General features: G+C 35.1%; 2 protein-coding genes across 2 annotated transcripts; one reads left to right on the top strand and one right to left on the bottom strand.

Annotated features, from left to right (window-relative positions):
• The first annotated feature begins 889 nt into the window (after window positions 1–889).
• On the top strand, window positions 890–12,906 carry LOC139851658 (uncharacterized). Its single transcript, XM_071840755.1, has 10 exons — window positions 890–1,114; window positions 1,672–1,820; window positions 8,196–8,330; window positions 8,546–8,656; window positions 9,001–9,270; window positions 9,638–9,837; window positions 10,826–11,036; window positions 11,431–11,541; window positions 11,707–11,898; window positions 12,386–12,906. The coding sequence occupies exons 1-10, from the start codon at window positions 934–936 to the stop codon at window positions 12,728–12,730; spliced, it is 1,905 nt and encodes a 634-aa protein (XP_071696856.1). The 5' UTR covers window positions 890–933; the 3' UTR covers window positions 12,731–12,906.
• Window positions 12,907–13,928: 1,022 nt separating this feature from the next.
• LOC139854319 (probable ADP-ribosylation factor GTPase-activating protein AGD11) lies at window positions 13,929–17,291 on the bottom strand. Its single transcript, XM_071843630.1, has 8 exons — window positions 17,180–17,291; window positions 16,806–16,890; window positions 16,636–16,711; window positions 16,053–16,216; window positions 15,487–15,694; window positions 14,896–15,012; window positions 14,322–14,417; window positions 13,929–14,219 (listed from the first exon to the last, which is right to left on the bottom strand). The coding sequence occupies exons 1-8, from the start codon at window positions 17,289–17,291 to the stop codon at window positions 13,929–13,931; spliced, it is 1,149 nt and encodes a 382-aa protein (XP_071699731.1).
• Window positions 17,292–17,528: the final 237 nt, after the last annotated feature.

The raw sequence follows: 17,528 nt of genomic DNA on the forward strand, positions 1-17,528 counted from the left end.
AGGCTTCATTTACTTTTAAATAGAAATATAAAATTATATCGAACAACATAAAAAGTATCATAATTGAAAAGCGAAAATTGAGAAATTATTTTTAGTGTAAACTTACATGTGAGACATAGTGATAAAAATTGACTCTTAGATTTTTAGTGTAAACAACATAAAAGTATATGAGGTTGAAATATGTGATATATTGACATTTAGATTTCTGTTTCATTTATAACAAAAACGGAGTACTTATGTATACATTAACATTTGGGGTTTAATTTTTATATTATAAAATTTGAGGGAGTAAAAGAGTGTGGAATACACTAGTTAAGGGATTTTAACAAAAAGATAATAAAAACTCATCGTGTCTATTAAATCTTTTACCAAACCCCACCTGCAATTCCCAGGACCGGACTTCAAATATTTTTTCGCCATATACATAATTAGTACTCTATATTCTTAACACGATTAGCGGAGGCTGGGCACCCCAAAGTCCCCCTACTAGCTCCGCCATTGACCTTACTAATAAATAATAGAAGATATCGTTAAAGAATTTCTTACCTTGATTAGTGACTTGTGCTTGCTTAGATAAACCTTGATTATATGGAGCACTTCGTGCTGATAACGTGTTATAATTCAGTAGGCTTATAACTACCTTTAATGGTTATAAGAACAAGGAGAGAAAAAGAGAGAAGAAAGAGAGAAGAAATATTGATATTGATATTTCAAGAGAAATGGTACACCTTAAATGGTTACCATACATGTCTATTTATAGTATAAAATATTACTATGCAAGAAATATAATAATAATAAAATTAACATCCAATCTAGATATTTTATAACACAATCTAGATATTTTATAACAAAGTCACGTTTGTTCTTGTGGTTAGATAAGTTATATATACTCCGTATAACTGTGTGTGTCCAGTGACCAGGGGGAAGCAAATAATGGAGGGTTCTACTTCTACACTTATATCTGCTGTTTCAACTTCACTTCCTTCACTCTTGTGTTCACCTAATTACCCTAAATTTGTACCTCCTTTTAAAATTCCCAAATCATCCAGTCAACTAATAACCATAAATTCTTTAAATCTTCGCCCAATTCGCATCTCACCTCTTCATGCTACTGGTAAATTTTATTCTTTTGTAATTCTTTGAGGTTACACTATGTTCAATTTGATACTCTGATCTCGTTTTCAAGTTAAAGTTGGAAACTTTATTGGATTAGTTTTAGATTTTTAAAATTTTTGTTTTTATTTGGTTTAATGCAAGGGATAACATTATTGTGATGAGGTATTTGTGGTAATATTGTTATTCTTGATTCTTAGTTATTCTCACTATTACTAGAAGACAATTTTGTAGCTTTCTACATTATTTTGTGTTCATATTTTGAACATCCAACACTATTTTAGATTTTTTTTTTATTTGTATATATTTATAAAATAAATGTGAATTAACATGTAATTTAGTAGTTCTAGCAATTCTTGACCTTTTTGTGATTCTCGATTGAATTATTTGAACCTTCGCATGATAATAAATGTATGGTTAGTTAAATGGTAATGAACTGTAAAAGCATAAAAAATATGGTACATAATGATTATAAAGTTATGTAGCTCAAATTCTTTTGTGTTACTTACGTTTTGTATTGTGCCTAATATTTATCTGATAAAGAATGAATACTTGCAGCTACTACTCAAGAAACTGTTGAAGTTATTGAAACTAGTGACTCACAATCACAATTTGTTGAGATTGGATACATATCGAGTGTCCATGGATTACAAGGAGAGGTTCGGGTGAAGCCTAATACCGATTTTCCAGAAATGAGATTTTCAGAGGTACAGTATAACTATGAAAATACCCCTTCTTTTTGTGTTCTGCAACTAGAATCAGTTTTCTTAACTGGATTTTTAACTAATAACAACTCTATCCAAGTACCTATTCATATTCAAATGCGAAGTTCTTGTTGACATCTTACTTTTTAGAAACCATCTTGTAATCAAGTATAATTCTTTGGCTAAATGTAACTACCAAACAGAATGCTACAACCTTGCAAGCAATGTTGCCAAAGTCACTCGCGGCGGCTGTGTCGGCTGCCGATTAGTCGGCTAGGGGACTTCCCTGAATCGTTGGGGCCGAATTTGGTCAACGCGGTCAAAGTCAGTCGAGACGATCCGAGTCGGGTCGAGACGTCAAAGTCGGTCAGAGTCAATGAAAGTAAAAAAAAAAGTCAAAAAAGAAGATGTCAACGCTTGACACTGTCTCGAACGACTAGTCCCTCCCCCGTCTCCATCTCGCAACTTTTTCAACCTTGCTTGCAAGGTTTGTTTTTGGTGATCATCGTATTGGTCTCTTATTGATAAACGAACCATAGCTTTTGTGAAAATGAGAAAAACACATACTAGAGCACAGATGATTGAGCTATTCGGAAGGGTGGTTGATCCAAAACTAGCATAACATATATTAATTTTTTTTTGGGTAAAGGGTTTCCCCGGTGAATATTATTAAAAATAATACAAGAATGGAACAATTGCGTTCATACACCTCAAGTGAGCCTTGAGGCCCCTAGACAAACCAGCTAGACTTCTAGCAAAGGCCTAAGCCTACAACCCGACAATAAAAACAAATTAAGGGATTTTCCAATTATTCTTCAACAGCTTCACTTGATCCGACTCTCTGAATTTAATAGACATAAGCTTCATCTGGACAGTAGCGAAAATAACCTCAAAAACTTGCTCCACAGATCTGCGAGTCTGTGTAAAAAACCTAGCATTTCTTTCCTGCCAAATGAAATACACCGTAGCAGCGACCAAAAGCTTTGTGGACACCACACTAGTGACATTCCATCCCCTTACCTTGCTCAGCTCATCTCTAATATCCTTCCACTTGTTGCTCGACAACGGAATCAGACACATTTTAGCAGCCTTTTGCCAAACTTGAGCAGTGAAAGAACACTCAAAAAATAAATGATCATGAGAATCCGGTTGTAAGCTACAAAACACACATAACAAATTAGTATTATCGTGGATTTCCCACACCTTCAATTTATCTTGCGTCTTCAGGTTTTCCCCCATCAAGAGCCACATAATGAAAGTGTGTCGGGGAATACATTGCCCGAACCATACCAATCGATACCATGAAACTTCCACAGCTTGAGGCCTTATGGAATTCCACACCTCGTTCACAGAAAATTCTTTGAGCCCTCCTTGTGCATTTTTCCACATGAGCTTATCTTCAAGTTGGTTTAAATTTGGGACCTGGACAACCCATATAGATGGAAACAAGTGCTGCCAATATGGAGGCCAACACCAATCACCATGCCGAATAACATCAGACACCACCAACTTAGCACTGAAGCCTGCACGATAAATGCTTCTGCTGGGAACAATCGCTGATAACTGCCCAAGTTCACACCAATAGTCTGACCATACATTTGTGCTACTGCCATTTCCAATTTCATGCACCAAGGAAGGCCGCACTACATTTCGAATACGCAACAATTTTTTCCACCCATAACTATCAGTAGCTACAATCTTAACGTCCCAAAAACTATGACTCTTCAAACGGTATGAATGAATCCATTTAACCCAAAGAGAGTTCTTATTGGAGAAAAGACGCCAAATATGAGATGTCATGAGAGCAACATTCCACATCTTTAAACTTCGAATTCCCAAACCACCTTCAGCTTTTGGAAGACAAACTGTACTCCATTTAACTTTGGACTTTCCTCTCTTCATCTCTCCATGGCACCATAAGAAACCCCTTAAAAGTTTCTCAATATCTTTCATAATAGCATCCGGAAGAAGGAAAACCGACGCCCAGTAAATGTGCATCGAGGCCAAAACCGAATTAATTAATTGCATCCTACCTGCGAAAGATAGGGTCTTGTTTTTCCAATCTGAAATACGTCTTTGGACCTTCTCAACCAATATTTTACAGTCACGATATTGCAACCTTGAGGACACCAAAGGAACACCAAGATAGCGGATAGGAAGTTTACCCTCCTCAAAATCCATGATCGCCATAAGCTGTCCTTTTAACTGATCCGAAACATGAGCAAAAAAACCCGAACTTTTGGCCATGCTAGGAACTAATCCAGAGCAGTTTTTGAACTCCTCTAATGAATCTGCTAAAATCTTGACCGAACCTGTGCTAGCATAAGAAAATAGAAACAAATCATCTGCAAAGCAGAGGTTCACAATCTTTTGTTGATCACACTTAGGGTGAAATCGAAAGGTTGCAGAGTTGGAAACGTTTCTAGTCAACATCAAAGTTAGCACTTCCATAACAAGAGTAAACAAGTAAGGAGACAACGGATCGCCCTGTCGAAGACCCCTTTTCCCTCTGAAATAACCATGAAGATTACCATTGATACTAATAGAAAAAGACGTCGTCGTGACACAAGCCATAATCCATTTTATCATCACTTTATGAAACCCAAAATGATGTAAAATATCTTTAAGGAACCGCCAATTCACAGTATCATAAGCCTTTTGAATATCAATTTTAAACGCGCATCTGGGCTTGCCCTTATTAACATGATAATTGCGCATAAGCTCATGGGTCAAAAGAATGTTATCTGAAATACGACGACCCGGAATAAAAGCCGATTGGTTAATATTGACAATATCCCCCAAACTATCAGTAATGCGATTAGTAATGATCTTACTAATGCATTTGTATAGAACGTTACAGCAAGAAATGGGACGATAGTCGCTTACATTACTCGGCTGAGCAACCTTTGGAATTAAAGCAACAATGGTGTGATTAAGTTCCTTTAATAATTGACCATTATTGAAGAAGTCTTTTACCGCCGTACACACATCATCCCCGATAGTTCCCCAGGCATGCTTAAAGAAGACCGCCGAATAACCATCTGGCCCTGGCGACTTATCATTACCAATACCGAATATGGCTTCTTTCACCTCCAAATTGGTCACGGGCCTTATCATGTTGCGAGCTTTAACCTGGTTGATCTTAGCGTGAAAAAGATCCTCAGGATTATTTATATGATAACAATTACAACTTGCTCCCAAGAACTCTTCATAATGATTCACAAATATGTCAGGAACTTTATCTCCTTCCACCAACATATTATTATTATTTAAAACCGAATGAATATGATTTCTGTTCGTGCGACCTTTAACCATTCTATGGAAGTAACTCGTGTTACTATCCCCAGCCCGTAACCATTCCACTTTAGCCTTTTGTTTCAGAAAACGCTCTTCTTCCAAACAAGCTTCATTAAACTTCATAAGCATATCCCTTTCCTGATTTCGGATGTCCAGATTTTGAGGGAAACGATCGAGCTGAATTTGAACTTCATCCAGTTGCTTACGCAGCTCAATCACTCTCATATGAATATTACCTTTACTCCACATTAGTTTTCTAATAGGAGATTTCAGCCCTCGCAGTCTTTTAACCACCCGGAACATCATGTGACCCATCACCTCCTTACTCCATCCTTCTGATACAATATTTTTAAACTGGTCATTATCTACAACATAGTTGCTTATCTTGAACGGTTTCGGATTATGGACTCTGCGCTGATCAAACTTGAGAATGGCCGGGGCGTGATCTGAAATCCTATAGGGTTGAAATATAACAAATGCATCGTTGTATTGATTAAAGAATTCCTCATTAGCCATAACCCGATCAATTTTCTTCATAACCCCCGTACCTTCCCGCGGCCGTTGATTCCACGTATAATGCAAACCAGAATAGTTAACATCCTCCATATGAAGTTCCTCGACGCATTCATTGAATTCACGCATAGCAATTGTAATTTTTGATGAGCCAGCAGTGGTGTCCTCTAGACTAAGAGATGCATTAAAGTCCCCTAACATAACCCAAGGCTGTTGACGAACGAAGTTTTTATGTATCACAAGATCCCGCCACAGCTCTCTCCTGTTCGCATAATGATTGGCCGCATACACAAAAGATACAAAAAATTGCTTAGTATCAGCCAAAGACTTCACTAAACAATGGATTACTTGCTCTGTCACATGAATCACCATAAGCTGGACGATTGACGGGTCCCAGCCCAATATGATACGAGTACCTTTGTTACAAACATTGTTATTTGAAGCCCAATTCCACCTTGGAAAGACAGCGTTGCAAATACTATTCAAACGATTAATAGCTACATGAGACTCTAAAATTGCACAAATACTTAGTTGATTACCAATGACAACTTCTTGAACCTCATTCTGTTTCGGGGTCCGGTTCAAACCCCGTATGTTCCATGAAGCAATATTAATCATTTAAACCCTTTTGACCGGGAGTGCTTGCCCCCTCAGAATTTTTTTTCCCAACCACATCTTGCACATTATCTTGATTCGTCTTGTTCAACTCGCTTTCATCATGTGTATCCAGTCTAGTTGTTTCAATTTTTTCATCTTGCAAACCACTCAATATATCATACTGATTATTGACCTCCACCTCACCAATATCAGCACTCTTACTATTACCAGTTTGATCATTGTTAGTTTGCATATTGGTTTTTTGGACTCGTCGATAAACCATTATCGGCTTCTGTTTTCCCATTACAAAAACAGTTCGTGGCTCCTTACTAGCGCCATTTTTAGTAGGTTTTTTAGTTACCCTTTGGAAACCATCTTCCTGAACAGCTTTCTGAATATCAATCACAGGAATATTCTTGGGACACTGAATGTCTTTATGACCAAAAACCTTGCATCCCCCACATCTCGGCGGTGACCATTCATACTCGATGGTGACCATATCAGTAACCACTTTCGACCCATCAGCACAAGGAGTAGCTATCGTCAAGGACTCTCTCATATCCTTATCTGCAGAAAGTTCTATCATGGCCCGAGCATAATTTGGGCGCCCCCACGATTCCATACACATCGTGCTAGTATACGAATCTAGCATCATAGGCCTCCCGACTTTTGAAGCGATCCTGCTTAATCCTTCCTCCGTAAAACCAGCAAGAGGTACATCATATAATTTCACCCATACCGGTACTCTAGTAATGTCCTCTTTTGTTAGAGAAATCTCAGTGGACCATTTGTTTAAGATAATAGGGATACCACGTATCATCCAAGGACCATTTTCTAGCACTTTTAACATCCCCGCATTCGAATCGAACTTAAAGAAATAGAACCCCTTGGAGTTCATCATCACCTTTTCCAATCCATATTTTTTCCAAACATTCAAAACATAGTTATTTACGATTGGAAAAGCTAGGCGCTTACCAAGAAAATAACCATATAGAGTGTTACTGTACCGCTTCTCAGCTTCCTTAACTGATGCTAATGGAATCATTACATCGATACCATCTTCAAGAACTTCAGTCTGTGGAATAAATCTAAAATTAGCTTTGCGATTTACTTTTATTCCAGCGGCAGCAGCATGTAAGTATGGTTTTTGCAGGGGATCCGTTGCAATTGGACCATCGTTAACCACATCCTCATCATCTATAGGCTTCACCAGCATATCCTCTTTTCCAATCTTGTTTTCTGGGACCCTAGGTTCCATCTCAATTTCTGATGAAGATTCATCCTCTGTGTGGCTACTAACGTTCTCATCCAGATCCTGTAGATCATTCTTCATGCTATAGTGTAAACCCTTTTGATTATGTTCATGATCATCTGCCAATGGTCGCTTAATCAAATCCTCAGCCGTCATGTTAATTTGGGATTCCAACCCAATTTTCCTATTCCTTAAAACTCTAGGAATAGTAGGAGGTACTGTTTTCTTCTTTCCTGCAGATGATTTCCCCATCACCCGTCCCTACCTTGATTCCTGTTGTTATCAGATCTTCAATATCGATTAATCATAAGCAGAGATGGAACAAATTTTCGCCCAAAATCGCCCTTTTTCACTCTTTTTATTTTCTCTCTCCTCCCACTTACTGATTCTTTTATTATTTATTTTTCAACACATACTTTTTATTATATTAATTGAGTATGCAATTTTTTTTTTTTATATATGATGAAAATAAACGGCACTTGTCATCGAAAAGGTATTCATTCTAGCTATTTGTATATTTCTGTGGTATTTTGAAAGAACCATAATTTGTTTATGAGAAGCCAAGTATAGCAGTTCAAAATGCCAGTCACTCATTTTAATTATAGAAAAATGTTTCACACTTATAAATCAGAAGAGGACTCTTCTTATCTTTTTTCTGTTAATGTTTTCTTATTAGATTTTTTTTTTTTTTTTTTTTTTTTTTTTTATGTTGTTTTTAGCCTGGGAGAAGATGGTTGAAGCAACAACTATTAGGGAAAGAAATAGTTCAAGAAGTTGAACTGGAAGAGGGAAGAGGACATCATGGACAAAAGAGTTGGATAGTTAAGTTTAGCAATGTTGATAAAGTAGAGCAGGTACGCTTCTTATAATATTATTATTATCACTATTATTATTTTTAAATTTTCAATTTATTTTACACTTTAGCGAGCGCAACATACTGAAGATGCCATCTTGAATACACAAATGTAGATTTCTTCACATATCTTGGGCAAATACGTGCAAAGTTAATAATATCATTTTGTAGGCTCAACAACTGCTACGTTCTTGGTTAATTTCTCACTTTTTGTAGGCTCAACAACTTGTCGGGTCAACTATACTTGTCTTAGATGAAGATAGACCAGAGTTGGATGAAGGTGATTTTTATGCCCGTGATCTTATTGGCATGAGGGTTACTCTCAAGGTACTTATTCTTAAAGCATAATATGACATTACGATGCAATTAATTATGAAAATGCAAGAACTCGACTCATAATTTAAACACGTATGTAACTTTTACTTGAAATTAAGCATGAAAAGAAAGATTGCATTTTTCATGAGGTGAAAGAGGTATGAGTCTTTACTTATCATACATATGTACATTTTCATACTCAGTTACATACATAGACGATCAAACTAGAGAAAAAATAGAAATAATCTAAATAAATACGCACATACACATATATTAAGATAATTTCTTGATTTCAATGTTTTATACAATGATCTGATGTTAGTTGTAACTTATGGATTCCATCCTTTTCATTTTAGGAAACTGGTGAATCAGTCGGAAGTGTTGTGAATGTTTTCGATAATGGAGGAAGCGATCTCTTACAAGTTAAGCTTGATTCATCTTTAGAGATAATAGACAAGAATGGAAACCTGAAATCTGAAGCGCCCCTTGTGTGGGTCCCATTTGTTGAAGCGATTGTTCCTCATGTTGATATGAATACAAGAGAAATGATGATTACACCTCCAAAGGGGCTTCTCGAGTTAAACATACGCTCAGATGAAAGGTCAAAAAAAGAACGCCGCCAACTCGTGAGTCAAACTATTGTTTGCTACCTTTTCCTGTTTATTGATATAATCAATATGTTTTTTAATTAATTCAACAACGTCACTAAAATTTTTTGATGGATAAATGTTCACCTTTTTCATTTATGTAAATAGATAAGTGGTAAGATATTAATGAATTGATTATAAAAATGTAGAAAAAACAGATTGTAGGATACCATGATGCCAACCACTGCTATCTCACAAATGTTTAAAAAATCAGTTAAATTTGAATGTAATACGGAGTAGTTGCTATATAGTCGTGCAAGAAAAAAATTGGTTGCTTTCACACATATGCTTTTAAAAAAAACTTGTATTTGGAATTAGTCATTATGACAAGTATTATGTTGTTTAGGAATGGAAAGAGAGAAAAAAGTATCAGAAACGACTTATAGCAGCGAAAAAGAAATTATGTGAAATGGAACAGAAGCATGTTTTTGATGGGTTTCAATATGGAGAGAAAGCTCAAGCGAGTCTACTCGGTGATCAGATTGTAGCTGTTAACTCCCAATTGCTTCAAGTAGCATTAAAGAGTTTAGAGACACCTTCCGATAGGTGATTTCTTTTATTCAATTTTAATTTTTTAGTAGGTTAAATTGTAAATGGCATATAAAGGTTTTTATTCCTTTCGGGTACTCATTTTTTATATTTTGGTTTGGCTTAAGATATATAAAGGATTTTTTTAATTAGCTTTACACCCCAAAGATGGTTCTTTGCTTATCAATTGGAAATTTGAGGTATTTATGTATTAATTATATAGTGAAAAGGAAACAGTTTGGTGTCGTACTGTTTTTAAAGGTAAAGAAACATTGCGTAATGATGGTAAAACCATAAATATGTAACCCTCAACCCTCCAAAACGATTTTGTTTGGGGACATGATGCCTGAAATGTTTAAAAAATCCCTTTTTGCTGGTAAAAAACTTGATTGGTCGAGAAAGGTGGAGTATTTGCAATGAGAAACTTGTTAGAGTACCTATATGTGTCATTCAGCCTTTTTTAAGCCAAATGGTTGGGTTAAGTGCAATTGGGTAAAATCTCATAATGGGTAATGTTTAGTATGGGCAGGGTTGAGTTTTACATAAACTCTTTTTAGCTCAAACTTTTTGATTTCACGATGAACAATTAACATGTCATAAAGGAATGCAAAAGTAATATAATTTTAATAATACTAGAATTTCAATTATTGATTTAGGTGGTTTTATGCCATCAAATTAACATTATGTATCCTTTGACTAGTTTGACCTATAACCATTGTTAACTCATGTTTAAGTTTGACGTCTTAAGATAAAATTTAACCTTGGATCAACAGTCGCAAGAAAGTGGGCTATTAGTCACATTTTGATACTTAAACATCGCTTTGAATTCCTTAATCAGATAGTGATGGTTTTGGTGTGCTTTGCTAATATTAGTTTGATGGGCTATAAGTCAAAATAATAGTTGTAAGTATTTAGAATTTTTTTACTATTACAAAAAAGCAATAAAGTTGTCTGAATATAACATAACAGCTGTTCATTCTCATCGTATGCACGTCTGTGAGTGCAGATGGCAATTATCCGAGTTCTTATCTGCTTATAAGACAGAAACAACTAGAGATGTTCATAAGGTATCAACTAGAAATAGAGATGTGGATCTGAGGCGTAGTGCTCTGATATCCAGTGGCAAAGTTGCAAATATTCTGGTAATTCAGGGTACAAAACTGCAAAAAAGTTCCAACTTTGACGTGACTGATAGTCTCATCCAAAGATTAGTTGAGGTACAACCATAATTTTTCGTTTAAATGGCTTTACTCATGTTTAAATGGCATTCCACATAGTTTGACATGTGGAGTTGAATCTAGTGCATGCATAATAATGTATATTATTATAGTATTATTTATATAAATGATGAATACTGATTTATAAGCTAACTTGTTGCAGTTTATAATGCGTATAATAAAGCTTAATGTGGTTATCACTTACCAGTGTTTACAGAAAATGTTTAGAACTCACAATATTCAATAACTAATTTTTTTGACTTAAAAAGGCTATGCAATTGACTTTAAAAAGTCTATATGTACATCTTTTCATTCTGAAGGCATATTACTCTTTTTTATGCTTTGTAAAGAGCATACTTTGCAACATCTTATGACCAAAAGTTTGTGTTTGCAGATGGAAGACCGTCAAGTCACCCCTTTGATTCTGGTTTGTCCTGATACCACGATCGACACTTTTCAAAACTTGATGACAAACAATGACTACTTCGGCTTTGACCCTGAGAAGGTTATACAATTTTCTATATGAATTTGGAAAATTTCATTTAACATTTCCTTTTTGTTGAAAATGGCAACATGCCACTCTTTCAAACAGAAACGCAATGCCCATGCAAACATGTACATACATCACAAGTTTTTCTTAAGTTGATGTTTGTTTGAATGTATCTTACAGGTTTGGATTTTGGAAGAAGAAACGTTTCCAGTTGTAAGCTCTTCAGTTGTTGAACATGATAAACACAAGATTTTGATGAAATCACCCTGGGAAATACTCCAAACGCCAGTTGGATCTGGTGGCATCTTCAGTTTACTTTTATCGTCACAACTTTTAGAGTCTCTTGTTGCAATTGGTGTGGAGTATATTGAGGTAACACATTTCATATTTAGCTTTGTGCAAGAATGGTTTTCTTGATTCAAAACTTATCAAGTTTTTCTATATTTACCTGCACATCCTTTGTTTCTACACTTTTTTTTTTTTTTTTTCAAAATACATGATTATATTATCCCAAATGAATCTATTTCGAGCATCTCCAATGAAGGCTTTTTTTTTAAAAGCTAAGTTTTTTTATGCAAAAGTATTTCTCTAATTTTTGCTATATAATTTTCATACCAATCCCTTCCATTTATTCAAAAAAGCTTTGAAATTACAGTAATATGTTTTTTATACAAAATGTGAGATGGCATGTATATAAGCTTTTCAAGGTTTTTTTATTTATTTATTTTTACATTTGCATGCCTTAACGAAATACCCTACATATATACATCAACAATGACATACCTAGGAGTTATATTTTGATATGCTAGTAAATTTTCATTCTTGTCTGACGTTGATAAATTAATCCATCGTTTTGCAGGTTTCTAGTGTTGACCAAAAATATATCGGTACGGAACTGCTTGGTTTGGTTGAGTCAAGTGAAGCTCATGTTGGAATAAAAACCTTTGATGGCATTGATGATGATGTTGATGATGATTTCCACATGGTTTTTTCTTTGAATTTTATGACCCATTTGACAAAACGGATTAATGAGTTGCTCTTTCGTGCCGTCTTGAGGCCAAATCAACATGTGCAGCTGGTTGAAAAAGAATGGGTTGACATAACACCCTCGTCAGGTAACTCGTATGAGTTTCGGTCTTCAATTTATAGTTGCTTGAAAGGTTGTTCCTTTGACAAGATTTGTGTAATGGAAGAAGTGGATTAGGTAATTAACATCACATACGACACTTTTGCTGAGTCGAGTCTATAGTTAGACTATCAAGTTGTCTTTAGCTCAGTGATGTAGTATTCTAATGTTGTGCCATGTATATGATTATTAAATATAAATTTGTTGAGAGCTTTAGAAGAAAATTGTAAATAATAGTTATGCTTTTTCGCCGACACGAGTTTACTTAAATGGTCATGTTCTCAAGGGACATAATAGATCCGGGAAAAATTATTTGAAAGAGACTATCAATGGAAAATTGAAAAGGGCGGACCCTCGAGGTTGATTGTAATGGTCCGTCTTGTGTTTTCTTAGGTTAGTTTTGTTCCTTTTATTTGTCTATTATTCGGTTTCTTGCTTGGTTAATATGTTTATGAATTTTTATCGGGATATTATGGTGGCTCGCTTATAGATAGTTATTTATCTTTGGAAAACGATCTCCTATATGAGTATTCGTTTTTTCGCCATAAAAAAGAAAAAAAAAAAAAGAAGGCATTCATGATGTTTTTCAAGACTGAATTTTTTATGTGAAGTGGCTATTAGCTAAATATGCTGCTACAAATTGAATATTCTTAAAACTCTGCAGAAAACCTTATTGTATGCATTCCGAAACAAGCAACCTATTTCCTGAGTCATAAAAATAGTAATATGGTCAGAAAGAGGAACGTGAAACTCAATGTTAAAAGTCGTTTGAGTCAACTGACGTCTCGTTTTGCTCAAAAACATCTAAAAATTCGGGTCAAGGTTGATGAGTTGGGCAAAATGAGTCTGAGGCGGTGAAAGTTGGTCAAACTTTTAATATTATTTGAAATTAGATTTTGTGTCATATATCTATGTTTTATGTTTGATGTATTTACATGTAATATATAAATATTTAATTTGTTTATCACTAAAAGTCAACGTTGGTCAATGTCCGACTCGTCCCGACTCGATTGACTCGTCTCTCCAAGGTCTCGACCGACTTTTGCAACTTGGGTGGAAATTTTACACAAATAAAAAAGAAATTACCTACTTGCACATGAACATTACATACACTACAACATTGATCATCCTAATCACTCCAACAATTTCAAAGCCACCCTATAACAAATGCATGCCATATCACAAAAAGCCTACAGGGGGGCAAACTACTTCTTTAGTGACAATTCTTCAAACTCATGATCATAAATGTCACCTTTTTCGAGTGTTTTTGTCGGATCTATTGGGTTAAAGGCACACATTCAATCTCTATTTCTATCTCACCACTCTCAACGTTTTCCAGCTTAAGCACGACGCCTTGTTTTGCCTTCCCATCAGCCACAGTTATCATCCCATTATTCACAACCGGATTTTTGCCTTTTCCATCTCTCACCTTTTCAATTTTTTTTGAGGGATCGGATGATGGATTACGTATTTCTAAATCATTTGCAGCAGCCACCAAGGGATCGATATCAAACTCAGCCTCACCCATGAAATCATCAGTCGTAAACTTATCCTTGTCAAATACACACTGCATAACATAACAGCTTAACAAACTTATTTGAAAATTCATTTAAGTTTAATCACTCCTACAACAGGGTACAAATACTGTATACAAATACCATTAACTTACCACTATCAAAGGTGGAACGTTGTCAGGAATCGATAACATTAAAGTTTCATTCCAGATAGGATTGAGGTTCTTCTTTATAACTCGTGTCCTCACTGACTATAGCCAAAACACGAGATATTATCACTTTCAAAACAGCATAAATTTATCGCACTACTTACAGTCAGTGTTGTAAACTCGGCAGATTAGTCAAAGTCTATAAGAATTTATATAAGAACATATATATATTTATATCAAAAAACTAAAAAAGTCAACGTCCGAGTTTCTCGGCCAACTCGGGAAGTTCTTGGTCAACTCATCCAACTCGGTAACTCGGCAACTCGGTCAAAAACTCGGGAACTCGGTCAAAATCTCGGAAACTCGGTCAAAAACTCAGCAAATTAGTCAAAGTCTATTAGAATTTATATAAGAACGTATATATTTATATCAAAAAACTAAAAAAGTCAACGTAAATCAACATCCGAGTTGCCGAGAACTCCCCAAAAATATCCGACCAAGTTCTCCCCGGGTTCCAAGTTTTCCAACCTTGTTTACAGTTATACATCAAAAATAGATTTCTGTTGGTATTTAGGCTTACTTGATTTCCCAAAGAGAGCATAACATAAGGATCACTACTCCTCACATCTCGGATAACAAGGTCTATGCCTCTGACCACATTGACTTTTATCAAACCAACAAATTCCACCATACCTGCCTATAAACATACGATATCAAGCATCAGAAAAGTTTGTTCATTAGAACGATAAGTCTGCGTAGCCACATTAGAAATCATTGATTTACCCTTAGAATAATAGACATTGTTGCAGAACTCGGATTACTCGACGAGCACTCAGTTTTTGCAACTCAGGGAGTACTCGAAAAGTACCCGGTTTCAAACTCGGTCAAAACTTAAGATTACTCGAAAAACGGTCAAAACTCGGCCAGAACTCGGGATTACTCGGAAAATCCTTCAAAACTCGGTCAAAATTAGTCAAAGTCAAACTTTGTCAAGTCCTGCCCGAGTTTCCGAGTACTCTTTAAAAAGTCCTGACCGAGTAGTCCCCGAGTAGCAAGTTTCGCAACCTTGTTTAGATGGATTCAGTTGATATTTTATTTCGGTCAAACAAGTAATATGCAGAATAAAATTTTTTTAAAGGAATTTGTAATCATAATAACGCAAAGTCACTACCGTCGACTGACTTTTCTTTGTAGGCTTCTGTTCAGCATCTTTTCTTTTCCGATTGTTTAAAATTGCTTGACCAATACGCATGCTGTTTATGTACTTTTTATCCAATACATTATTCAACCCTGTTGAACTGTAACGCAAAGCTGAAGGAGTGAAGGGGCAAGACAACTGTTCATCCTTGTTCAAAAATTGTTGCATTACATACTTTCTCCTGAGTAGGGTACAAGTTCAGAAATATATGTTGTACATTTTTTATTATGATACTTTAATTACTAATTAGAGGTGGCAATTATTGACCCATTTACTTATAAATGGGCTAATCTCAGTCATGTTGTATTTCCTAAAGGGTCAATGAGTAAAATGGAGTACATGTTTAATTTTATAGCTAAAATATAGTTTTTTTAATCATATTAAACAACCATTTTTTTTTTTTTTTTTTTTTTTTTTTTTTAAGTTGGACAAAAAAAGGTGTTTTGGGTAAACTGCGGTCCAACTTTCTGTTACCCATCTAGACCCGTGACTTAAACCTCACATTTTGCCACCTCTAAAACTTGTAATTCTTCGTTTACTTGATAAAATCAGTACGATCGTCTATGGAAGAATCTGATTGTGGTTTTCTACAGCTGCTTGGAATGCTGTTCTCGTATTTCAAATTTACTGCGATATTTCCACCAAGTTTTATTACATTATTAACATCTACCTCTGTCCACTCGTCTAAATTCACCGATAATATCTGCATTAACAAGTTTAGAACAGTTTATTAATAGAAATCCATGACCAACCCCATCGTATAAACTGATTTCATGCGTCGAAAGTTGCCCAAACCGCTCAAATTTTTTTTTTTTTTTGACAAAAAGTGTTTCACGTCAACCCAACCCGTACAAAAAATTATGTTTTGATCTGTTACCCAACCTGCATGAACCTCCAGTTTTCTACTTTCTGCTCATAATCGGATAATATAAAGTAGAAGATAAGAAATGAGCTTTCACTTGGACAAAAAAAAAAAAAAAAAAACCAACAATTGCCATATGTTAGAATAAGCATTTCTAAAAGCCCATATTTGATCAAAATCGGCCATTTGTTGCAGTCTTCATTTGATTGCACATATTTATGAATAAATATTGTAAATGGAGCAAATAGCGATTACTGCACCTTAGATATATGCACTCCGAGGCTTCTATGTACTCCAGAACACTTGATACATACAAATGCTCCGAGATTTGCAGATCTAGTCACACCCATAGCATAATATGTTAACTAGATCACAATACGAAATAGACGTTACAAAGCGATGGATAAGTAGAAAATATGAATGCACTTACACCCATTTTGGATTTGGAGATCCGCAATCAGCACATAACTCATTACCACATTCAGATAAAAAACTTTCTAGTTTCTGTTTTGAACCTGATTAGAGATAATCACATTAATAAGCACATAACTCATCGCAACCAAACCCAACAAGTTAGTTATAAATGATAAGCACATAACATATTGGCATATTGCTATATTAATGTTACTTTCTCTTTAACATATAACTTCTGGTTGTATACATAAATAAAGTGTATCTGGAAATAATTTTTTTTTTTTTTTTTATTATCGAAAATGGGGTGTCGGAAATTCTAAGCACGTCATAAAAGTGAGAATTTCCGACAAGCACGAAAACAATGACAGCTAATAATTAATTTGAATGTACCGGCAGATAGAGCCTCATTGTCTAATTCAAAACTACCATTATCTTCATTATATCTTTTTAAGAGGTTATAAAGGGAAGCTCCTGCAATAATAATGTATGAATCAGGGGTCATATTGGAATTAAGGAAAGCTAGACATAGACAATATGTTGCAATTAATCAACATAAATATATTATTTGGTCTCAGCTCGATCAACAGTCAAGAGTTGAATCCTGATAATCATTTAATGAACTATATATGAATATATGATTCAGTTCTGTTAACCATTTGATAGTCCAAAATGACAAGGAAAAATCACTCAAGAGATTACTTAATAACTACATTAAACTATATGTATTACTAATTATCTA

Source organism: Rutidosis leptorrhynchoides, chromosome 6, assembly GCF_046630445.1.
Source record: "Rutidosis leptorrhynchoides isolate AG116_Rl617_1_P2 chromosome 6, CSIRO_AGI_Rlap_v1, whole genome shotgun sequence".
In the NCBI taxonomy this organism is placed as follows: domain Eukaryota; kingdom Viridiplantae; phylum Streptophyta; class Magnoliopsida; order Asterales; family Asteraceae; genus Rutidosis; species Rutidosis leptorrhynchoides.